Genomic DNA, 26,351 nt, shown 5'->3' with positions numbered 1-26,351 from the left:
ACAGCCAAGCCTACTATCAGCCATGTTGTACCTTAGTACCGAGCCCAAGGGGGCTTCCTTAATCTTGCTTATGTGACTAAGGTAGGTCCATGACCTGGGTAATGGAAAGGGAGTCCCATACGCTCGGGCTGCCTTGCTTCCATCTTCGCGGGATTGCCGCAGTATACTGGTATCTCTAGGCCTACTATCTGTTCCAACCAGTAAACCTTAGAACCTGCTGTCGGTGCCAAACTAGTGAATTTCGAGGCCTGCTATCAGCGCCGAGCTAGAAATGACTTTTGGGGGGCTTGTTATCAGCCCTAGGCCAATAATACCTCGGGGCTTGCGATCAGTGCCAAGTATTAGCCTCTATTTATGGAGGGAAAACTTCTCCTAAAGGCTATTATCACCTTGGCAGGATGTTCTCTCCATAAGTTAGTTGTTACGGTCTTAGTTACTGTGGCAATAGTTGATACGACAATCATTTCCCTTGGCAAGTTTAGATGGCACTCTCGACAATATTAGAGATGGCGGCGCCAACAAAGTACCTCCGCAACTTGGTCGTTGCAAGTGTTGCCTCTGTAACTTAGTGACTTTGGTTTTCTCTTCCCCTCAGCAACTTCAGATGGTGGCGGAACCGACAATATTGGGAATGGTGGCACTGAGGTAAAGTGCCTCAACAACTTGATCGCTGCAAGTGTTGCATTTGTAACTTAGTTGCTTTGGTTTTCTCTTTCTCTCAGCAACTCTAGATAGCAGCAGAACCAACAATATTAGGAATGGTGGCGCTAAGGCAAAGCACCTCAGCAACTTGACCGCTGCAAGTGCTTCTTCTACAACTTCATTTAGACACTTTCCTTCGTAGAGTCTCTTCGGATCTTTGGCGGGTCGGACTTGTTTCAGATCACTGTTAGCCCACTTCTCTTGGGCTTTAGCCCATGCTCCTTTAGACATTCTTGGTCGCCTTAAAGGGATGACCTCAGCACTTAGGTCCATACTTAATTTGGACCTTAATTTCTAACTCTCTACAATATGTCACATCAAAAATTCAAAACTCAATTTAAAACTTTTTTCAAAACTCATAACCAAACAAATTTTCTCTTTTCAAATCATAATTCTAAAACTCACAAACTTAAAATATAATTATATTCTCAAATCATAATTCTAAAGCTCTATCAAATACTACCTTAGATTTTTAATACTATACACTTTCGCATGGTTTTTCAAAACTAACATGAGGGTATTGCATAGGTAGGGAGTGGTTAAGAGAGGTAGTGGTGGTGGGAATGAGAGATGGTGAAGATAATTTTTGTTTCGAAAATTAAATTATTTTTTTTCATAAAAAGTAATTTTGTTAATAAATAATATTGTAATAAAAAAGAAATTAAAAATGATAAGGGTAAAAGAGTTTCTAAAATGCACCTAAAAAATGTTGTTAGACCCGTTTATATTAGATTTTCTTTTGAAAGAAATTAAAAAAAAAAAAGACTATTATTTTTATATAATTTTATCATTTGGGAGATAAAAATAATTTTAAAAATTAAAAAAATATTTTAAAAAATATTTTTTAATAATTTTCTATCAAATTAGATATTATTTTTTTTAAAAAAAATTTTGGTTGCGTTTGGTAGAGTTTTGTAAATGTGATTTGAGAATTGAGTTGTATTTTGAGTTTGTGATTTTAGAATTATGATTTGAGTGTAGAAAATTTGTTTGGTTATAATTTTTGAATAGAGTGTTAAAATGAGATTTGAATTGAAGTTGGAATTAAGGTTTGAAAGTTTGATGTGACATGTAAAAGAATAAAATGTGTTTGGTTATGAATTTTGAAAATAATTTTCAAACTGTAATTCAAATTATTATAGTCCATAATCAAACACATAACTCGTAACTGTATTGAGCTTATTAGTTAACATTCATAACCAAATTCTTTTTTCAATACAAATAATAAATTAATTAATAATTTTGCTCCCAATTATTAATTCATTTTAATAAAAAAAAAATTCGAATGAAAATTTTGTTCGTATAATTCGGCTCCACATAAATTTTTGATTCAAATAATTATGACCCAATTCTTTTTTTCCTGTTAATTTTTTTTTCCATTTCAATTTATGTTTTAAATTAATTTATTTTCCAATTACGTTTGTTTGCAAATAATTTTTTTCCCAATAATTTTTTGACAATTAGTTTCGATTTATTCCATAATTTTTTTTCCAATGCATTTATTTTCATTTAATTTATTACAACACCCATCTATATACACTTCGTTTTCCTCTATATACACTTCGTCCTCCTCCACCAAGGCAGCACCAAATACACTTCCTGCTCCTGAACCAAGGCACCAGCCAACATACAAGATCAACATAATTGATATTCCCCTCCCAACACAGTCTCTATCCACTAAACATTCAAACTTCTGCCTTCAAAACACTTATATCCATTGGACGTCTGACTGAGCAAGGCAACAACACAACCAGCAAGGCGGTGAGAGAGGGTAGCAGCCGAATACAGCAGCAGGGGGCCGACCGGTGGGTTGGCCGGTGGGTTGACCGGCTAGTCAATCGATTTTTGTATTTTTACTTTTTATTTTCCTTCCTCGCAGTGTCCATATCTCACTTCATACCAGTTTGGCTCATCACATTGCATTTATTAACCTTAGTTAGTCACTTACTAATCTTTATAATTCACATGTGTATACCATTTCAAAGTTCAGACAATGCTTTTCAAAGAATGCTTTTCAGAATTTTAGCGTGCTTTCTCGTGAAGGTATTCAGTGTTAGGATTATTGCTGATCCATATTTTGAACCGTTGAAATTGTGTGCTGCAGAGAAACGGGAGAAAATTGTTGCTAAACAATAAACAAAGTTGTATTTTGAATTGTGTGCTAGAATTATGATTTAAGTTCTGTATCCAAACATAAAATGCAAAACATGGTCTGAAAATATAATTTCAGAACACTTTCAAAGAGTGGCTTTGATTTTTTTTTTTTCTTTCTAAAATAAAAATCAATCTATGTAAAAAGACCAAAATAATAATAATAATAATAAAAATAAAAATAAAAGAGGATAGACTACCACAACACGGACTAATCATAACTTTGAAGAGGAAGGAAAAAAAAAAAAAAAAATCTGAAGCCCCTCTCTCTGTCTTTGATTTGACTAGTCTATGGAGTATAGGTTGGCTTGTTGTCTGTTGTGTCTGTGAAGAGCAGGTCTACCGGTGTTGAACGGGTTCAGTTTGGCCGTGACCCAGATCGGATTCCGGGCACATATTGGATTGCTTGTCTGTGTGATTCATTGTATTGCGATGAATCCCAAGAGCGCTGTGGACTTGTGTGTGTGTGCGCGTGCTAATCTTGTAAAGTAATCTTCGGAAATGTGGAGGTGAAACATAAATCTGGTTTTCTGGATAAGATTCATGGGGACTTGTTTCAGTTGTGAAGAAGAACAACAACATCAGCAACTAAAGGATGAACCTCTTAAAAACCTCCCAGGTATCAAGAGTGTTTTCATTTATTTCCAGTGATTTCTTTTTTTACTTTTTATTTGTTACATTTTAAATAAATAAATAATATAAATATTTTGCCCATCAAATTTGTTGTCTATTAACTACGTTCTTTCATTGGTATTCTCTAAGAGTGGAAAACAATTTAGAGGTAGATGTCTTGTGCCAATAAAGATTGATAGATAGATATAGATAGATAAATACATGTACTTTTTGTGGAGAAGGGTTTGTTCCCATCTATGCGCTAGGGGCTCGGTTTGTGTCCTACATTAATAATGTGTGGAGTGCTTATATTTCCACACAACACTTTCTGGGTGCCCCTAAATGCACAATAATAATATTTTGGCACCCTACTTTTTTGGATAACCCAACCAATAATTTGAATTTTGCTCTTTTTTTTTTTTTTTTTTTTGTTGAACACCCCCAATTAATCTCTGTAGCCGGGGCTGCCTCCGCCGCAGTCCCATCCCATCACCGCCCACATTCTCACTTACCCTTCGGACTACAAGCGCCAAACCAATTGCTGCCATTTGATTATCAACCACTGAATTAGTTGTGCTTGTTTGGATATCAACAGTCAAACCAATAGATCTGGAGTTCTGGTGGTGGCTGATATGCAGTGATCTTACACACACACACACACACACACACACAGAATGGTTGTGGCAGGTGGGTGGTGGTTAGAGTCAGGAGGGTTGTGTGTGTCCTAGAGTGTAATTTGATTGATAGGTAGAATTGGAATAAACCCAAATTTATCAAATGTGTGAAAATAGAAGTTGCCTGACATGTGTATCACCATGAAGTCTTAAATTACCAAATTGTGCTTAGATATTCTTAAGATTGATTGCTTGCCATTTTAGTATGAGAAATTTGGAACCTCTAATAAATTTAATTGAATGATGTTGTTCAATAGGTTCTTCATTGATAGTCATAGTTTTCTTAAATCTGTAGAATATATATGAGAATTTATGGTTGAATAAGTGGGCATTGCTGTTGATGATGATTGCATAAGATTCAAAATTTCCTGCAGGTCATAAGTCTCATCTACCATCAGTGCAATTTTCTGTCACTAAGCCCTAGACCTCCCAAAATGCAAATTGGGACAACTCAAAAATCTGAACCAACTCAAAATTGGGTTAAAATTTTATATTAAACTTGTTTCGCTGTAAAATTGAAACAACTTGAAATCTACAATTTTTATTTTCTTGATGAAATTGGTCTTTTTCTTGAAAACATAGAAGGAACCTAATCTAAAATTGGGATTTTTAAAATCCGTTCTCATAAAAACCTAGTTGATTCTAAATGGAAAAATTAAATTTTCACAATTAAATGCACCCTAATAAATTGGAACTTTCAATTGGTTGATTCGAAATGGAATAATTCAATTTGCACAGCTAACTGACCCCTAATAAATTGGAATTCTCTAAGAAAATATTTTAAAAATTTCATCCATGATCAATGTTGATTTTGCAAGGGTAAAAACAGATTGTAAGTTATAATTACATGAATGATACTGCTACTTGTCTCTAATACTGCTGTAATATTTTGGTGAAACAGGCAATGGCACTGCTATATCTCCTTCCAAAACAAACTCCACAGTTTCCAAAATGCCAAACACAGCAGAGTCGCAGGAGATTCAAGGCGCAGGTGTTATTTCAGTGACTCCCAAAAATGTGAGGGATCTCCATCAAAATCGCGGGTATATTAGTGTTGATATCTTTACATATGAAGAGATGAGGATGGCCACCAAGCACTTCCGGCCTGATCAAGTTCTTGGTGAGGGTGGTTTTGGGATTGTTTATAAAGGAGTTATAAATGAGAATGTGAGACCAGGTTACAAGACCACACTGGTTGCTATTAAAGAGCTTGATCGTGAAGGATTCCAAGGCGATAGAGAATGGCTGGTATTTGTTATTTGTTTTGGCTTACGTTGTTTCTGTTTTTTTTATTTTTTTATTTTTTTAAGCTCATTTATCTTATTATTATTCAGCCTCGCATTTGCAGTAACTATAGATATGTAAAGCTTGGCATTCTACTTTATTTTATCCTGAAAACACACTACTCACAGGAAATAGCCTATTATTTAGGTTCCAAGGTTGAACTGTGATGGAGAAATTGTTGGTTAACAATTCAAAATGAGGAAGGTATTGTTAGAGTTTGTAACTAGATAAAACCTAAGTTTTGTTTTCAGAATTTGGTTACTAGGAAGTACTTTCTATTAGCAAAAATTTAGCAAACAAGAAAAAAATTAAGAGAGAGGGAGAAAACGTACCATATGCCACGGGGATTTGATTGAGATGCGCACTCAAACTAATAAAAAGAGTTCCACATGATTCTTATCGTTGCTGCATCGTAGATTTTTTATTTATTCGTGGCAAGAAATAAAGTAGAAGGATGCTACAGGGATCTTGAAAGAGAACCATGAATGCACTAACATATTAGGTTGTGAAATGCAATCTAAAAATAACTTAAGCTCTGTTTGGTTTTCATTTTAACAAGGGAAATGAAAAGTTAATAGAAAAGAAAGAAAACAAAAGGGAAAAATTATCAATAAGTCCTATTTTATTGTTAAGATTATTACTAGTGTTATCAAGTTTCAATATAGTCAATTAAGTTCTATTTTTCATAAAATGTTCCCAAAAAGTTTATTGCTTCATAATGATGTATGTTATCCCAATTTTACTTGTCATGTAACATTCAATTTCATAAATATTTTCAATCTAAGCAAAATTATATTTTTAATTGTAAAAATTATGATATTGTATTAAAAAATTATAAAACCACAATGGAAAAATTACCGATAAGTTTTATTTTGTTTTGAAAATTACTATTGAGTTATATCTCAATATTGACAAATAAGTCATATTTTCTTTTTATTTTATAAATTGTTATAAAAAAGTTCAATTATTCATAATTGTATATTTATTTTTATTTTTATCATTCTAATTAAAATATGAACCAAAAATTTTATAAATAATTTTAATTTAATTAAAAATTTATAATAAAATAATTTTCAATTGTTGAAATTAAATGAATTTTCATAAACAAAAGCATAAGTATCAAATTCATCAATTATCTCATGCATTGAGAAATATATAAATTTGTTATAGTATTATTTTCATAACTCTTTGGAAGTTTAGAATTTAGCCTTTTTAGATTGTTTAAACTAAAACAATTCATAATTTGAAATAACAGAAGATGACGCATTTTATACTATAGTTGTTTAGATCCAATTGTTATTATGATTTTTTAATATAATATTAATAATTTATTCAACTAATTTTTTTAATTTTAATTAAGTTAAAATTATTTTTAAAATTGTTGTTCATATTAAATGAGACGTGTTAAATTGGGATAAGATACACCATTATGGAGCAATGAATCTTTTGGGAACATTTTATGTCAAATAGGACTTAGCTGTCCATATTGAAACTTGATAGGGCTCATAGTAATATTGAGAGCAAAATAGGACTTATTGCTAATTTCCCCCCAAAAAAAATGAATAAGATTTTTATTTTGGTTTGGTTGGGCTCAGAATATGTGAAAAAAAAAATTGAAAAGGCATTTCTCGAAAATTCAATTTTTTTTTTTTTTGGGTCTAACTACCTATAAAAAATTGAACAACTACAAGTAGTTTCTATTTCCTTTCTTCTTGCTTTTTCCTTTCCCTCACCAAATCTTGGATCCAAACTTTGTATTAGAGATTTTTCTTACACTGATGTCTTGCCAACTTCTCTGGAAATCAAATCTTCATCACCCTTGAGGTCTTGACTTCAGTAAGGAAGCCTTAAAAAGAAGCCATGACTTTGTTTGTGACCCAAAATAGTCACCTAAATACGCCTAAATATAAGAGAGCTAGGCCATGATGAGTTTCACAAAGTTCAAACTAGAACTTGATGGTATCTCTTCCATTTTAGGTAAATCTATCTCTTCTTATTATTAAGGAAGTACTTTTAATATAACTAACCGTTGTATCATAGCAGGTTCACCTAAAGAATGAGTTACCGCATTTTAGCAAACATTGACTTGCACAAATTGTATTAAATTGCTTTTATTATATGATGGCTGTGGAAAAAAAATCAGGGGAAAATTCACTTTACCCCATGTACTTTGCCTCGAAAACACATACACCCCCTTACCTTTAGAAACCTACGTACACACTTGTCCCCTATGAAGCATGGACACTGCTCCAAAGGTCATGTACCCTGTGATGGCTGTGGACCTATTTAATTTTTTTTTACACCCTCAGCCCTTTCACTCTTTCTCCTCCATGGCTGAAGCTAGAATAGAGCTCTGGCTGCCAAAGTATGGTGCGCTTCCTCTTTGTCTGACAATGTGAATGTCACTGTTGGAGAGAGAAAAATAAGGAGGGTGATGACTGGAATAGATTTTGGAAAGCCATGGGAAACCCTTTTAAGGCTGAGTTTGTATTTGGTTTAATGTCATTGCATATATATATTTTTTATGCCATTGAGAATTCTGTTGGATTGCTTTATTAGATGCTTTTTTCTTAAAAGTAAGTAGCAGATGCATCTTTAATTTTGATGACGTTTAAAACAACCCATATCATTATTGTTTGCCTCCATTGTCTGCTTGAGGATGAAAATCATCCATCAACAGTTTGAAGTCTGATGATAATTCAATCAGGGATTTCAATGATATGTGGGGATCATAAGATCTGTTGGACTTCCCTTCAGTTTAATTGAGTTCAGGGTAGTGAGACATAGATCGGGGGAGAGGGGGCTGGCAGTTGTAGTGGAAGAGGTTAGTCGGCAGGTTGGGATAGAGTTTGCATTTTGGCATCATTTGGGCTTCTGTATCACCTCCGTGCTCTTTTTGATTTCTAGAGAGGTGTCTGTTTGCGATGCTTAGTTTTTGTTTAGTTTTGTTTTGTGCACAGATATGAGTTTGCTTGTAGAGGACTCCTTGTCCTTTTTTGAATTTCTTCCCCTTTTTCTCAATAAATTTCTGTTTGTTGCCGATTAAAAAAAAAAAAGAAAAAGAAAATATAGAGAGAGAAAATGAGAAAGGGGAGAGAGGTACATGTGTTAAATTTGAGTGGTTAGACTGGGTACTCTTGTCTTTTGACAGTTTACATTAATGTCATCCATGTTTTCACTTTACCCTGCAGTATAGGGGGGGTGTATGTATGTCTAGGTTTTTTAAATTGAATTTTTATTATTGTAAATGGATTTGTCAATCATTTTTATTGTTGACAAGTGTATAAGTTTTTGGAGCGCAATAGTGAATTCTCCCCAACCCCCCCCCCCCCCCCCCCCAAAAAAAAAAAAAAAAAAAAAAGAAAAAGAAAAAGAAAAAAAAAGAAAAGATGAAAAAGAGGTTAGATTTCATCAAGGGCTGAATCGATATTTTACATTTGTGAGAATTCATTTGAACAGAAAAAAAATATATATATATATATATATTATGACTATTAAGCCACCATACTTGATACACATCTGTCAGATTTGAGTCGATATATCATCCATACTTCATGACAACAACATTGATCTAACAAGTTGGGAGGATGATCTCATTAGTCGTTCCTGTGTTGCTTAGACAAAGTATTCATCTCTTGGTAGCACCTAGAATAATTTCTTCAGAGTCAACCAGAGTCAACCAGAAAAGTGAATATCAACTAAATTTAGTGGGTTACTTTAAACTATTTAATTTTGAATGATTAGTCCGTTGTTTCTAGGTTAAATATTTTCTATCATAGAGGTGTGAACTTGTTTTCTGTGGATTTGCACTTTTAACAGGGAAAATTTATTTGTGTTGTTTGTTTGCAGGCCGAAGTCAACTATTTGAGCCAACTCCGACACACAAATCTGGTGAAGCTTATTGGGTACTGCTGTGAGGATGACCATCGGCTGTTGGTCTATGAATATATGGCATCTGGGAGCTTGGAAAAACACCTTTTTCGCAGTAAGTAGCTAATGCCATAATGAAGCTGTGTTGTCTTGCTGAATCATGTCAAATGAGTAACCATCCCTATGAGAAAACTTCTGCTTTTATACTTGTGCCATGCTTAAAGTGCACGACTCCATAAACAAATTAGAATTAATGACAAGCAATCGCTGCATACCTCACATTATCATCCTATCTTTTCTTTCTTTCTTTCTTTGTTTATGCATTTGACATCGAAGGTTTACGAAGTTGTGAATATAGAAAAAAAGAAGAAGCGCACATGCATGTAATGGAAACAAAATAAAAATGGAAAAAGGAAAACCCCTTGGTGGTGCAAAGAACAAACTAAGAAAATCAAGCATCTCCTCAGGCTTCTGTTTTTATTTTTAGGTGTGGCTTCTGTCAAACTTAAATGCGCTTCTACTTGTCACTCATACCAGATTATAAATTATGATAAAATATTGCCTTACATACTATTTATCATATTTGCCTTCTGTTGCTAGGAGTGTGTGCTACATTAACTTGGACAAGAAGAATGAAGATTGCTTTAGATGCTGCCAAGGGGCTTTCTTTTCTTCATGGTGCAGAAAGGTCTATCATTTATCGGGACTTCAAGACATCAAACATCTTACTGGATGCGGTTAGTTTTCATCCTGGAAAAATGCTAGGGAACCACAGAATCAATCACAAAATACTCACATTTGTGCATGTATTCTGGGCTGTACATGCAAGCATGTGAGTATTATGTATTGGTAGACTTTTTTCGACCTTTCTAGTAGTTGCTGTATGGGAATGTGATATCTGGCCACCCAATTGTGAATTTGCTAAAAATGCCAGTTTTGTTCCCTCCTAAGAAGCACAGACATAGACACGGACACGGTATTTTCAAAAAAAAAAGGGACACGGACACAGAGTGATATAGGACTAGATATTAGAGATTTTTATATTTTTAATTTTATAATTTTGATATATTATTTGATTATGATTCTTTTAATTTAGTATAAATATTCTAGAATTATTAAGTTTCTTAATTTGAATTTATTTTCTTTTCCTGATTTTAGGTTTCTTGTTTGTCAAGAATTAGGCTAGTTAGTTATTTCCTAATTTTAGAATTCTTGGTGTCCAATTCAGATATTTTTGCTTTCTTGTGGATTCAAGGTTCTATTTTCTCGTAGATTCGAGAGCCCTTTTCGTCTACTATAACGATATCTAGTTATTGTGTATTCCACTGCGTCACAGCGGGTAAGGGAAGGAAGAATTATGATGAAAGTGAGGTTGGAAGACTTAATTTAAGGAGCAAAATTTTTTGGAGTCAAAGGGCAAAGTTGAAATGGGTAAAAAAAGGTGCTATAAATTGTAGATTCTTTCATAGAGTTGCGTCAGGAAAGAGGAAGAACTATTTCATTAAGTCTTTGAAGGTTGGTCAAGAGGTAGTGGTAAATAAGGAAGATCAAATTGTCGATGAGGTTTTCATTTTTTATTCAAATCTTTATTCTAATGGGGGAGTGGAAAGACCAGGGATTGATTGGAAACTAGTGGAAGCAACTAAAGCTAGGTTTTCATTTCCAGCACCACCACCAAACCTAGAAAAATGTTTTCACCAGAAAGCATTTTCTGGAAAAAGTTTTCCGTAAAAAATGTTTTCCGCCCAAACAAACGGAGCGTTAGTGGTCAATGAAGTGGTTGAGTATAGGGGTTAGCATAAGGAGGGCATTATTTTCAAGGTGAATTTTGAGAAAGCTTATCATTATGTGGATTGGGAATTTTTTGTTTTTGGTATGGAAAGGAAGGGTTTCGAGGACAGGTGGAGGAAGTGGATTTAGGGGTGCGTATCTTCATGCAATATGTTTGTTATAGTAAATGGTAAAGCTGGGAAATCTTTTCAGATATCTAGGGGATTAAGACAGGGTGACCCACTATCTCCTTTCTTTTTATATTGGTAGTGGACGTGTTGGGAAGATTGATGGAAAAAGCGAAGGAAGAGATTGAGGGGTTTGTTGTGGGAAAGGATAAGATCTGTGTCACTCATCTTCAGTTTGCGGATGACACTATAAGAATTCAAGGTTACCATTGGGGGGAGATCCTAGGTCGGAGGCTTTTTGGATTCCTAACCTTGTGATGTAGAACAATGCGCTCAAGAATTTCTAGAAATGGATAAGCAAAAGCCAAAGAAAAAGATCACAAGTTTGGGAGGTTTTGAATTTTTTAATTCCTTATTTAGTGCCGCTTGTTTTGGCATGTTTCATTTGCTTGATTAGCAAGATAGGATCTCTTATTTTTGGTTATTCTTGCTTAGTAAGTTCATTTGATTAGCAAGATAAGATCTTTTTATTTTTGGTTATTCTTGATTTACAAGAATCAGTTTATTTGATTATTTCCTTTATTTTGTGTTACTTGTTTTCCAAGGCTTAGTGTCTTATAAAAATGGATGTAAACCTATTGGAAAAATCAGTTATTTCATCAATAAAAATTTGAGTTCTCTCAATTGCTTGTGGATTCAAGAAGTCATCCCTAGAACAATATCTAGCCCTTAAATAGCAACACCGCTCCGTCACTTGATAAGGTTGGGAAAAGATTGGATGGATGTAGAAAGGCTTTATTATCTAGAGGGGGGAGGGGGGGATATACTTCGGTACAATCTGTGTTGAGTTGTATTCCTGTCTATCTCTTGTCTCTGTTCAAGATTCCAGCTAGGATTGCTAAGAAAATTGAGAAGTTAATGAGGGATTTTCTTTGGGAAGGTTGCGAAGAGGGGTTTTAGGATTCACTTAGGCCTCGTTTGGCAAGAGGCTATTTTAGCCAATTAGTCAAAAAGTTACTAAATTAGCCAAAAAGCCAACAACCCATACCAAAAAGTCAAAGATTCTCTTTTCTCTCTACTTTTTGCACATCTTTTCGTAATTAGCCAAAAAGTCATCCCAAACATACAAGTTTTTTTTACCTACCTTTTTAGCCAAATAGCTAAAAAGTTACTAAATTAGTCTGTTCCCAAACGAGGCCTAAGTGGGAGGTTGTTGCTCTTCCTAGAAACAAAAGGGGCCTTGCCATTGGGGATATTGTTGCAAGGAACATTGCTCTCTTGAGTAAGTGCTTATGGAGATTTCCAATTGAAAGTGAATCGCTATGGCACTCCATTGTTAAGAGCAAGTATGGGGTTCAGGCTAATGGTAAAGACTTTATTCTGGTTAGTAGAGGTAGTTGTCGATCACCACGAAAGTCCATTTCTCGTGTGCTCCTACTTGTGCCTACTTTCTTTTTTGTAAAAGTGGGTAACGGGAAAAGTGTTTGGTTTTGGGAAGAAAGGTGGGTGAGGGATTCCTCTTTTGATTTCCACTTCTTTACAAATTAGTCTGATTTCGGAATGTTTCTATTGCGTTGATGGCATGTTCTACCATGTCACCAATATCATGAAATTTCAACTTTTCGGAATCTAAGCGATTGAGTCTCTTGAGTTGGCTTCTTTGCTTTCTCTGCTTGATGGGGTTTCTTTGGTTCCTCTAAATAAGGACAACAGGGTATGGAACATTATTTCTTCGGGGGTTTTCTCATGTAAATCTTTGTTTGAGAGGATTATTGACGTACCTTCCATTCCTTTGTTTCCACTTCATAAAAAAATTTGAAAAGTGGTTGTTCCTCATAAAGTGAAGTTTTTCATGTGGTCCTTAGCTCATGGAAGCATTATGACCAATGATCTTACCCAAAGAAGAAGTCCCAATCATCTTCTGTGTCCTCAAATGTTTGCATGATATGTAGGAGGGAAGCGGAATCAGTAGATCACTTATTTCTTCACTGCCCAATTGCACTTATTTAATGGCAACGTCATTTTGGTCTCTGTGATTTTCAGTGTCTGCTCTGCAGATGTGTACATGCTGTTAGTTTCTCATGGAAGCATTATGACCAATGATCTTACCCAAAGAAGAAGTCCCAATCATCTTCTGTGTCCTCAAATGTTTGCATGATATGTAGGAGGGAAGCGGAATCAGTAGATCACTTATTTCTTCACTGCCCAATTGCACTTATTTAATGGCAACGTCATTTTGGTCTCTGTGATGTTCAGTGTCTGCTCTGCAGATGTGTACATGCTGTTAGTTTTTTATGGTGGGTTCGGAGGTAATAGGAAGGCCAAAACATTATGGTCTTGCATTGTCTTTGCTATTTTTTGGATCATTTGGCTGGAGAGATGCAAGGATTTTTACTAATAATGATTCAGAAGTGGAAGCTATGTGGGATAAGGCGAGGCATTTGGCTTCAGTTTGGGCTTGTGTGGCTTCTCCTTTCAAAGGAATTTCTCTATTTTTTATTCTAGGGATTGGGTTGCTGTTTGTCATCCTTAGTGGTGGAATGTTTTCTGTTTAGTTTTCTTGTTTTTACTGGTTGGATTAATGCTTTGATCCTCAGTCACCGTGTGAGGACTTCTTGTCCTCCACTCGTTTTATGCTTTTGTCATATATTTTTATTTGTAATGTAGATTAATATTAAATCTACAAACAATCAAAATTAACAAAAACTAACACTAATTGGATATTGAAAAAAACTCACTTCGAATTCCTCGAAACCGTCTTCATTTTTTGATTCCATTTCCCTTTGATTTGATACGCTGTCTCGACTTTACTCGTTTAAAAAGAAAAGTGAATCCTATTTAAAAAGTTTTTTCTAAAGATTTTTTAAACCGACATCGCAATCAGACAGAACACTTATCGTTTATATATATATATATATTATATAGATGATCTGTTAAGTATTTAAATCTAAGCAAAAAAGAATAAACATTCAACATCCATCAAAAATACTAAAGAAAAAGGAAAAAAATAGTTGGCCTGTCCCCAGAGTAATCCTGTGTTCAACACGGCTACTACACCTATTTTGTAGTGTCAGTGCTTCATAGGTTCCCTCTGTTATAATGACAAACCACTAAACCAAATTTTGATTTTGCATATGGCGGACATAAAAATACACAAGATGCTAAGTCTACACAAGATGGAATTTCCAATCTCTTTTCAAGGAAATGATTAGTGTCACGTCCCGATTTTTAAACCTTAATTAGGTGGAAGCTAATTAAATTGATATATTTAATAGAAAACTCATTTTCTTACTCATTTACTTCTCAAAATTACTTTCCTTAGCCAAATGCGGTAGATTAAATAACATTAGAAAACGTGTCCATTTTCCCTCTATTAAACTTAACTTGACTTTAATGCTGTGTTTGGTTGGGAGATTTGAGGAGGGATTTGGAAAGGGAAATAGAAAAGGTAGGTGAAATGTGATTAAAACATACCTATATTTCACCTAGTTTCACATACCTTTTCCTTTTTCGTTTCCAAATCTCTCCTCAAATCTCCCAACCAAACACAACGTAAGTGAAAAAAAAAATAAATTTTTTTGATTAAATTTGGTTTGCAATGAGAAACACGTCCAATTTGTTATTTTTTAAGAAAATAATATTTTCGAAACAACTGCAACACTCAACCTCATTTGGCATGCAAACCCATGTAAATGAAATACAACATACATAATAGGGAATAAATAAAGCATTAAGTTTACAAGCTATAAATTAATTACATTAATTCCATCAAAATAAAATAAGGCTTGCATGCCCAATTAACCTCTGGTCTAAACCCTGGTTGAGGATGACCATCAGTACCTGACAATGCTGGGGGGGGGGGGGGGGGGGGGGGTGAGTAATGACACTCATCCAATAGTAAACTCATATCTACATTAATAAACATGCAGGTGCAGTGATAGAATATATAATGCAATGTACGTGTCTGATTCTTCGATTCTTTTATTTAATCTCATTAAGTTATTTTATTTAAGTAATTTACATCATATAATTAAATAAAAGAAATAATCTAAGATCAATAACTGCCAATAGGGCATCAATAATCAGCCAACAAGGCAATAAACCCAGTCTCACCAACACATATTGTGTCCAAGCTGCAAATAAGTATATCCCAGGTCTTACCTTGATCACGACCCTTGCTCTCTTCAAACTATGTGTCAGAGAATCCACACCACCTTCTCTCAACTGTGTAGTGTCTCCAGAGGTCTAACCCACAAATAGTTGGATCCACTATCTCTTTCAAACGTACTAGACTACAATACTGGCTATAAGCCTATAACCCAGGGCCAAGCTCGTAAAATCAATAATTGCGGGACACACCCAAATATCAATTATGTATAGTAAATACCGACATTGATTATTTAATACTTAGATTTCACTTTTTCAAACTTGCAATAATTTCCATTACTAAGGCCTCGTTTGGGAACAGGCTAATTTAGTAATTTTTTGGCTATTTGGCTAAAATATGAGCTAAAAAAGTTTAGTATGCTTGGGATGACTTTTTGGTTTTTTACGAAAAGATGTGCAAAAAGTAGAGAGAAAAGAGAATCTTTGACTTTTTGATATGAGTTGTTGACTTTTTGGCTAATTTAGTAACTTTTTGGCTTTTTGGCTAAAAGGGAGGGTTCCCAAACGAGGCCTAAGCCTTTTTTTTTTTTTAACGAATGCTCTTTCTAGAATGCTCTTAAGGCTTGGGGTTACCAATTTACTCTTAAGGTGAAATTACTAAAATGCCCCTAGGGCACAATTTACCAAAATGCCCTTAAGGCATGACATTACCAATTTACCCTCCATTAGTCCAAGTTAATTTTCTATATGACAACTTAAATAAAATAATCCAAAATATTCTCAAATGGCTATTTTATACCTAATGGGCCAAAATTACTTTTTTGCCCTCTTAAGCCCCAAAATCATTAAATACTTCAAAAAATCCATAAAAACAAGGACACTCGGTCCATAAATCCAAATTTGGATTTTCTTTGGCCAAAGGTCCACACACTGAAATATTATGTCCATCAGACCAAGCTCCCGCAAAATGACCAAAATACTCCTCCATCACTTTCACTCTCATTTACGCGTGTTATTTCTCTTTCTCTCTCTCTCTCTCTCACCATGCCCGCCCCTCCGACGTCATTGCCTTCGCCAACCCTACCTTCTTCGACGGCGTTGCCACCAAAGACGTCTACATCGACCCCCTCACCTCCTTCTCCTCTGTCTCACAACCCAGTCACCGATCGTCACCAGTGTGCCTCCTAGATTTGATTCTCTCTCTCAAATCTAGGTGAACTCTGTGAGAGAAGAGAGAGAATCAGAGTGAACACGGCGACGCTGAGCACAATGTTGTTCAACGATGGGTTGAGTTGTTCAATGGCGAGGAGGCGACAGGGAGGAGGCTAAAGCATCGTCGAGGGTTAGGGTTTCGCACTCTTTCACTCTCTCACTTCTCATCTTTCTCTCTCTAGGGTTAGGGTTTCACACTATCAGCGAAGGCCACTCTCATCACTGCCGACATTGATTCCTTTGCTTAGATCTGTAGATCCACCCGACGTTGCTTAGATCTACAGATCTGAATTCTATTTGTAGATAGATTGAATTGAATTTCAGCATATCAACATTGATTCCTCTTCTCTAGGGTTAGGGTTTTCTTAGATCTGAATTAACAGACAGATAGTTACATATATATATATATGTGTGTGTGTGTGTATAATGTAGTGATTGTTTGTGTATGTGAGTTCAACCTTCAAATTCATCACTTTTTTCTTTGTTGTTGTTGATTGCAACTGATAATTATTATTATTTTATTATTATTTTTTTTGTTTTGTTTTTTTGTTTTTTTGTTTTTTTGTTTTTGTTGTTGTTGTTTGCAAGAGATAAAAAAAGATGTAGCAACAGATAAAAAAATCTGTTGATTGCAACAGTTTGTAACCTTCTTGTTGATTGTAATAGATAAAAAAAAATATAAAATTTGATAGTTAGTACCTCTCTCTCCCCTTTCTCTATGTATATCTGTGTTTGTGAATCTGAACAAATCACTCTCTTCTCTCTCCAAAAGGCTCATATCTGTTAAAAAATTAAATAGATAAGTTGAGATAAAACATGAACAGAAAGGAAAATAATTTGAACATATAGATATAAATTTGAACAAATAGAAAATAATTTAAACAAATAGTCAAATTTTAAATAGATAAAAAAAAAAAGTCAACAGATAAATTAAGGGGTAAAATTGAAAACAAAATGTCTTCCAAAATAATAAAATGTACTTCTCACCATAAAATTTCACAAAGGGTGGACTTCTCACCAAAGAAAAATATTCATGGAAATTAATGCCTTGTACCCTTTCTAAATTGGACTTTTCAACAATTTTATCTAAAAAGAACTTAAATAATAAAATAGTCATGGGAATGTATATTTTCAAGAAATAGTAAACAAAACTAGTTTGAAATATTGGAAAAATAGTAAATCAACACCAAATCAAGCAATCTTTAAAACTACACGATTACTCATTAATTCTACAATTATTTTGATATTGTACATGAAAAGGCCCCCATATTTCAGGATTAATTTTACAATGCAGATGGAATGATAAGTTTTTAATTTTTTTTTCCTACTATATTTCAAAGGTGAAATTACAAGATAGTAGGAAATGGAGAATTTATTTATCAAAAGATGGGATGCAATAAAATGATAATTTAATTTAAGATATCAACTATAGCTAAAAAATTGTATGAAATAATTAAATAACTATGAGAAAACGACTGATATGGATTAAGTTATTTTTTAAAAAAAAAATTGCTTATGTAAGAAATTTTTTTATCATTTTTTTTACACTTAGCTTGTCGCCAAGGCTACCTAGGTGTTATGAGTTCAAACCACAAAAACAGTCTTTACATGAGAATAAGGTTCTGTACATTTGACCATCCCCAAATTCTATAACATTGAGAACTTTGTGCATGGAGACTCATTTCAACACTTACTTTGGCCCCCCTCGAATAAATTTTCTAGCTTTGTCCTTATTTTAAATTAACTCATCTATACCCATGAGTAGTCTAAGTAAACTATTTTCTTCAATTTCTCAACACTTGAAATGAATACAAAAGAATCAAAGTTGTCCAAATCACATGCTTTTAACACCATTAGTCCTCATTTGGGAACAAGTTATTCTAATAACTTTTTGGTTTTTTACGAAAAAATGTGCAGAAAAGTAAGGAGAGTGATGTGACAACTTATAGTGGCTTTTTGGCTAAAACATGTTGCCAAACGAGGCCTAGTCTTGTAATATGCCATAGATGACATTTTTTGAGGTTTGACATGAAAGCCTTAATTTAATATAATAATTATTTTCCTGATTTCAAAGAAAGCATAATAATATTATACTCCAAACTCACAAAATCATGCAGCAACAACACTTTTAAGGGTTTCATGATTAAAATCACTTTCTAACTCGTAAATGGTGAGAATAGCATACTAACATACAAGCTCATGATCTCATGCTAGGATTTCTCAAAAAGAAAGAGAAAGAGCAACATACATACTAGATTTAATCAACTAAATCAAATAAGCATGAATTATGGGTAACAACTATAAAATAGTACATATGATTTCTATCAAATAACCCAAACATGCTTCAAATATAGATGTGAGAACCCCTACACCAATCAAGCTTTAACTAGTTGAAAATGGAGAGAAGAGGTGGATAGAAGAAGAAAGTTCCAAGAACCTTGTGTTCTTCAATACAAGTCTTCAAATCCCACCAAATATCACCCTCTAGGCTTACTAATCACTCCCTAATAAAAGTGTATGGCTCATAAACACAAAAATTCTCACTAATTTTGTCATGTCCGCAACCCGCCCTAGAGGTTAGAGAGGTGACCGGCCAATAATCTTGGGTTACCGAAGGCCCAACTTGACAAATCACAAGATATTTAATAATATAATGGGGCCTTAAGTGGAAGCATTCTAATAATAACAATTTAGTCCATTGAGCAGTGCGTAAATGACTTGGAAGAAACATACACATAACATTACTTAAACTTAGATAATTACATTAAGTACAAAGGTGCAACATTTATAAACTTAATTACAAAGTCATGAACCACCAAAACTTTTCAAAAGGAGGCAAAACAAAAGCCTCAACTCGAAGACGCCATCAATGAGGGCTTCACAAAATGGTCTTCATAAGCAAAACTCTAGGGTTGCTCTTCTTGTTGATTACTTGCATACATATAGGGGAAGGGGGTGAGCTAAAGCCCAATGAATGAGTAACACCAGAGTAAAGCCCAATGAATGAGTAAAGTGGTTAATGAATGAGTTCCAAGCATTCTCAAAACATTCTCAACATATTCATAACACATTTCAGAGATAAATAAAAGAGTTTTTATCAAAACATTCATAAATCAAACACAATATGTGGTACACCCAATAGAGCAGAACAGAACGGAACGACCATTATAGGTTGTGAACAAAACAGAACAACCATATTAGGTTGTGAACATAACAGAGATCTCTGTGAGCCAAGGCACATAAGAACGTCCCCCAATAGCTGGGACTCACTAAAGGATATGCCACAATAGATTAAACAAAATATGGAATACTCATTCATTCATTCATAATAAAATACAATTTCATAAAACATTTCATATCATAGCATATTCAAAACTATTTATATGAAAATAACTTTACAAAGACATTACTCATAGTTGGCTCGAGTCCTGTATCACTCCTTAATAGTCTGACCTACATAATACACATACAAACATTGATGATGTGCAACAACAAATTGAACTTAACTTTTCTTTTCTAATTAACATGATTTATGTCGGTTTCTAGCTCTAATTAATTCCCAATTGGACTTAATGCATGCATAGGGATGTTTGGAGAGAGAAAAGAAAAATGAGCAAAATGTGGATTTTAAACTTGCTAAACCCGAACAACCACTGCTCGAGCAGTGAACCTACTTCCCCAGCAGTTTAGGCCTGCAAAACAAAATATTGGATTCCCCCCATATTCGCTCGAGCGGTTAACCTACTGCTCAAGCGGTCTGCAACTGCTCTGTTCAAAAATTTAGCAAGGTTAAGCTTCAAATTCTTGATTTCTAGGCTAGGGTTCATGCGTGGTTCAACCAAAAACATGTAAAGTCATTGTCAAACATGAGAATATGATCAATTTTTCAAATCATTTGCATCAAAGCCTCTTTTGATTTCAAGATTAGGACCAAAAACTCGATGAATATTATGTTTGTTTCAAAACTTTTCCCTTTTTCCTTCAAAACTTGAAATTGAAGTGTCAAAACTTTTGGAAATCAATGGTGCATGTGGTGATGAAGCTCAAACACATCCAAGATATCAAAAATCAAACTCAAAACAATGAAATTCCAAGTTATTTCCATATTTCTTCAACCTAGCTCAAATTCTTCATTCTATTTATAATTTCTTTCAATTTTTGGGCCTCTCTTTTCCTCTTCTCTTTTCTCTTGGTCTTTCTTGAGTTCCTTCTCTTCTCCAGCAAAATGAACTCTCAACTCTCTACTCTCAAACTCTAGAAAACTCTTTAACTCTCCTTCTATTTAATTGATTTGGATTAGATTAATTTACTAATTACCCATCAACTTAATTACTCCATTGTTAATCCTAATTAATTATGTTTAATCTTTAGTTTAAGCAATCTAATTAATCTCACTTAAGCCTTAATTTAATTATTTTTAATTTGTACTAATCTTACTTAATTTTTAATTAAACACCTATTAGGCTCTACTCATTAGACAAACTATTAAGCTCTTCACTTATATAGACATTCAGTTTTTTAGTTCAAACAAAATCCCCTAACAAATATATCTTACATATATAATGCAGATAAAAACTGAGAGTATCACTAAGATAAATGAATGCAAAAATGATATGCATGACTTGGCTATCACAAATTTAATAACACAAGATCAAACCAAGGTGTTTGATGAGTTTTCTAGAGAGAAGATGTGAAGAGCAATAGAGAAGGGAGAGAGAGAGGGGAGGACAATATCTTGTTTTCTCTCTCTAAGGCTCATTATGTTTGTCTTCAAAAGATGATCAATCAAGGAATAATTAACTTTAATCTACACTTGATCCAAAAGCCAAAAACTAATATAACTTTACAAAAACCAATCTCAACCCTCCAATTCAAATAAATTAAGATTATATAGGCCCAAAGTGTTTAGCACAACAAATAAGTGAATCCTTTCCTCTTTCAATGATGTGTGAGAAAGGGTACAAAAGGTGTAAGATTTGTAAGTAAACAAAAGAGGAAATAAAGCATAAAGGGGGAGAGGGAGTGAGAAATCTGATTTTCACCCCGTGGATGCCAAAAATTATGTAATTTTGTTTGTTCGTGTTTTGGAACCAAAACCCAACCCTTCTTCGGTATCAAATTTATACAGTTTCAATGCATTTTTTGTGCAATTAAAATTTTGATTTCTCATAATCAACTAAAATAATTTTAAAAACACATAATTATTATAGAAATAATAATTACTAGGTCTGCCGAGTTCATCTCTCAAATCTCAAGCTGGATCGAGCCCACATGTGCATGAAACGAGCCAATCAGTGCATTGAGATTCCCAATTCACCTGAATACAGCCCAATTAATCAGTAACACTTTGTTATCATTAAAACATCTAATATCAGGTTTGGAGAACCCACCTCTTGGAACAACGAGATAGTTGTTGCAATGCAATTCGCAATAAGCAATGAGATTCTAATTTAGCATGATTCATCCTATGATCGTACTAACATCGTCTACTGGCCCAGAAGGGTTTTTCCATTGGGTCTTGTCGGCTCGAGAATTAGTGCATGCAAACCGAGACAACCACATGTGCAAAAAATTAATCAACGGAGGTCTGAACTGAAATGAATAGGGAAACTTATGGGATTGATTATAATTATTTACACTTAACTGGGGCTCAATTACATTAATTAAAAGTTTAAATTTTCCGCGGTCATAACAAGTAGTGAAGTCTTTATGAATTGGGTGATTTTTCTTTGTAACACTTGTCTTTTTATTGCTAAAGATTTGATAATAATCTGCAGGATTTTAATGCAAAGCTTTCTGATTTTGGGCTTGCAAAGGATGGGCCTCTGGGAGATCAGACCCATGTATCAACACGGGTCATGGGCACTTATGGGTATGCAGCTCCGGAGTATGTAATGACCGGTTAGTCTTAACTATTATGATAGCAAATTCAAAGGAATCACAATTTATTCATACGAAGGAAGGAGACTGCCTTTCTAATGTATTTTGGTTAGAATCAAGTAGTTCACATGCTTTTGATCCTTGAAAACATGGGTCATGAGAAGAGGGAATATATTTTACTGTAATCTTCTTAGCTTGTTTGCTCGTGTACCCTACTTGCAGTACAAAGCTATGAAAGTCAACTGTCCATTTTTTAATTCCATTATCTCTGTTGTCTCTTCTGCTGTCTTCTCTTCAAAAGGTGTTAATAGTAGATTAGATTTAGGATTATATTTTTAATGTGAATAATTGTTTTGATAAGTAAAATTCTTAGTAGGCATAACACTATCTTCCCTTTTTTTAGTAATCCCAGTTTCTGTAAGTGGCTTATATCATTGATGTAGATCCTCGCTTGAATTGTTTTTCTGTAATATATATACAAATATTTATATTACTGTAACTCCGACCAATGGTTGTTCAAAAACTAAGCCATATATCTGTTTTATCTGGACAGGGCATTTAACAGCACGGAGTGATGTTTATGGTTTTGGGGTAGTGTTACTGGAGATGCTGATTGGAAGGAAAGCAATGGACAAGAGCAGGCCAAGCCGAGAACATAATTTGGTTGAGTGGGCTCGTCCACTCTTAAACCATAATAAGAAGCTTCTGAGGATTTTAGACCCCAGAATGGAAGGGCAATACTCAAATCGAACTGCCCTAAAGGTTGCCAATTTAGCGTACCAATGCCTTAGCCAAAACCCTAAAGGGAGGCCCGTAATGAGTCAAGTAGTTGAAATACTTGAGACTGTTCAGACACAAGATCAGGGAAGCCGAGAAGAGGCAATGCTACAAAGTGGAGGTGGCAGTATAACCCTTTACGAAGTTCCAAAGGGCACACCTCATCCTTCAACAGAGAATAAGATAAGCCAAGTTAGAAGTGAAAGTGAAAGGGAAGCCGACGGTGTTCCTCGAAGGAACAAACCAGCAAATGGAAGGAGCAAGAGTGAGCCTCCAAAGGAGTGTGATCTGTATGGCACGTCTCCAGATCTCGGGCTAGATGAGGAATCTGAACCTAGAAACCGGATATGAATAATGTAAGTTGAATTGTTGATGATCTATCTACCAGCATATTAATTTCTTTTTCTTCTTTTTTCAATTCCTTGTAAAATTGTATGCATCTTTGGTATGAAAAGGTTTCATGGCTTGTTTCCTAGAAAAGCTGGTCTTGTGACTAAGAGAAAATGGGTACATAATAAGGGTGGGCAGTCGATATTTCGATCCGTCCAAACTGATTGAACCGAATCGATCCGTTGCATTTTAGACGGATGTATGATGACGAACAGACGGTTGCGAATTGTTTTTTTCCAATCTGCTTAGTTTTTGACGGATGACGGATTTGAAGTTCCTTTGACCGCAACCAGACCGCCAACTCACGAGCACCTCTAGTAATTTGTAAAATTTTGTGTTTTCAATTTATTTAGATATTATGCTTGTATTTTTAATTGAAAAAAAGGTTAGATATTCTATTGTGTTTTTAATTTAGAAATACTTCTATCAAATGACAAGTGTTGATATTTGGTATTTTTGTGTGGAAAATATAATGCTTAATTTTGTCATTTAAAAAAAAAATCAAATTAAATAGTTTTTGAATAAAAAAAAAAATGAAATAATTTGATAATGTTTGGTTTTTTTATATGTATTTATTATTAGTATTTGACAATTTATTTGATAATCTTTTGGTTATGTTGAATTGGATTGTAATCCAAAAAAAATATTGACAAGTTATATTATGTTCAAAATTTGTGAAAGTTTAAATTGCCAAACCGATGCACATTCATTCGTCAATCCACTCAATCCGCATCTATCAATTCGGTGAATGGATGAGGATTGATTTTTTTTCAATCCTCCAATTCGGAGGACGGATGGCGGATTGGAGATTTTCTGACCACAATTGAACCACCAACACCTATATATTATTAGGTTTTATGAAATAGTATGGCATTTTCGCTTGAAATAAGAAGTTTGTTAAATGTCATGCTGATCATGTGTTCAAATGATTTTGGATTTCAAGTATGCTTAAAAATGAATATTAAGTAACTGATGGTTTGATTTTGGGGCTGAATACTTCCGAGTACGATTATTATACACATTTGATATTATCAGCTTGATAACCTTGTGCTTGGATCTCCAGTTTTGAATTATTATGATATTGTAATCTTCTTGATTTTGTGTACTTAAGTGATTTCGGAAAAATAGTTTTAATGAAATAATCATATTTGGATCAGCAGTGTTGGAAACAAATATAATCTAGTTTTCTATTCGATAACTGGTTTGGCAATTCAAAAATAATCCATCTTTTTATCTTTTTATCTTTTTTTCATCACACCACCTCTCTACTTTTCTGAATATCTTTTCATAAAAAGACAAAAAGTGTACTTATTTAGGTCATCCCAGATAACTCCAAATAAGTTTGAAAAAATGAGTGAGTTGAAAACTTTTGGAAAGGTTGATTGGCTTTTGAAGTGTAAAAAAAAGGTGTTTCGACATTTGTATTTAGCTATTACATTGTTAAATGTTGCGTCTCACATTTTGTCACGCCCTCAAAATTAACCCATTATATAACATTGACATGCATTATTTAAAGAAGACAATTTATGAATTCATTCATCAGAGTAATACTAAATAATGCATTACATGTAATATCGAATAAAACGCCCTACAGGCTTACATCTTTCCAAGCCAACACTTGGAAACAAAAATATGAGTTCTAACTCAATACAAGGAAAGCCCTAGGCTTGAATGTTTACATGTAATAATAATAAAGACAATTAACTAAAGGTAGTCCTCTCCAATCCAGAAGCCAAACCCTCCCAAGCTAAGTCCTTGGAGGTAGTTTGTCACCTGAACCTGAAAATGATGTTCCCATAAAGGGTGAGCCACAGCCCAGTAGAAATATACTAAACCACATATAAGCAATGAATAAAGCAATAGCATTCAACAGATGGTTAACCAAAATAATCAATTACTTCAATTTACAGACTCATGACATTATTGCCAAAGATACGTTTTACTTTCCAGTTTTATCAACATGGCTCAGAACCTGGCCAAACTTATAACAGTGAAATCACATATATCATATTCACAACCTTCCAATATTAACAACAAATGAGACTCAAGCTCAAATCAAACACTTCATACTTCCAGATTGATACACATTTTAGTGCTGTATCAATAAAACACTTCTATATAAATAAGCACACATAAAAGTGATGCTAATGGAGTCCATCCCCTATCTCCTCCCAAACAAAATCCGGTTTAGAGGTCCATCCCCTATCTTCCCCTAAACCGTGGAGTACATCCCCTATCTCCTCCCACACACAAAATAATGTATGCAAATGCAATGCTCAATCAATACACGTATTTTCTGTATCAATGCCATAGTCAAAATTAATGACTTAACCAATGTGATTAGTTTCAGTTATTCCTAATCCACATGCAATGTCTACAACAATCACGACTATCCTCCACCGATAGCCCAATACAGTTATTTCTAAACTGAAAATAACTATGTCAACAATTCAATAGACAAATGATACCAATTACCCAATTACGCCATTTAATCAATGAATTCCATGAATTTAACCCTCTTTTCCCAATTCCATGAATTACTTATACAAATTAATTCAATAATACAACTAGGGTTTTTTCCAAAATTACCAAAGTATCCCCAACATATCAAAATACCAAAACTTAGAACAAAACTTATAGAATGGAGTAGGAAATCCCTACCTCAAAGAAAACAACCCAAAAAGGTGAAGAAAGAGATGAGTGCCCAAAATACCAAAGTGCTCCAAATCGTCAAATGCTCAGATTAAATGGTAGCCCTTGCCTCACTCTATCTTTTTAATGAAGGATCTAGGGT

At 34.2% G+C, this 26,351-nt stretch overlaps 1 protein-coding gene across 2 annotated transcripts; it reads left to right on the top strand.

The window, feature by feature from the left end:
• The first annotated feature begins 3,030 nt into the window (after positions 1-3,030).
• LOC114287571 (Protein kinase superfamily protein) lies at positions 3,031-24,007 on the top strand. 2 transcript variants are annotated; one of them, XM_028230955.2, is made up of 7 exons: positions 3,031-3,472; positions 5,041-5,387; positions 9,273-9,408; positions 9,894-10,030; positions 22,288-22,411; positions 22,944-23,523; positions 23,623-24,007. In XM_028230955.2, exons 1-6 carry the CDS (start codon positions 3,397-3,399, stop codon positions 23,516-23,518), a joined length of 1,395 nt encoding a protein of 464 aa, XP_028086756.1. In that variant the 5' UTR covers positions 3,031-3,396; the 3' UTR covers positions 23,519-23,523; positions 23,623-24,007. The 2 variants fall into 2 exon arrangements, with proteins under 2 accessions (XP_028086756.1, XP_028086755.1); XM_028230954.2 differs by having other exon boundaries at positions 22,944-24,007.
• Positions 24,008-26,351: the final 2,344 nt, after the last annotated feature.

The sequence above is a fragment of the Camellia sinensis genome, chromosome 3 (assembly GCF_055761805.1).
Source record: "Camellia sinensis isolate YWXY chromosome 3, ASM5576180v1, whole genome shotgun sequence".
Classification (NCBI taxonomy): Eukaryota; Viridiplantae; Streptophyta; class Magnoliopsida; order Ericales; family Theaceae; genus Camellia; species Camellia sinensis.
The sequence above is the reverse complement of the archived record's forward strand: the minus strand, read 5'-3'. Positions and strand labels throughout refer to the sequence as shown.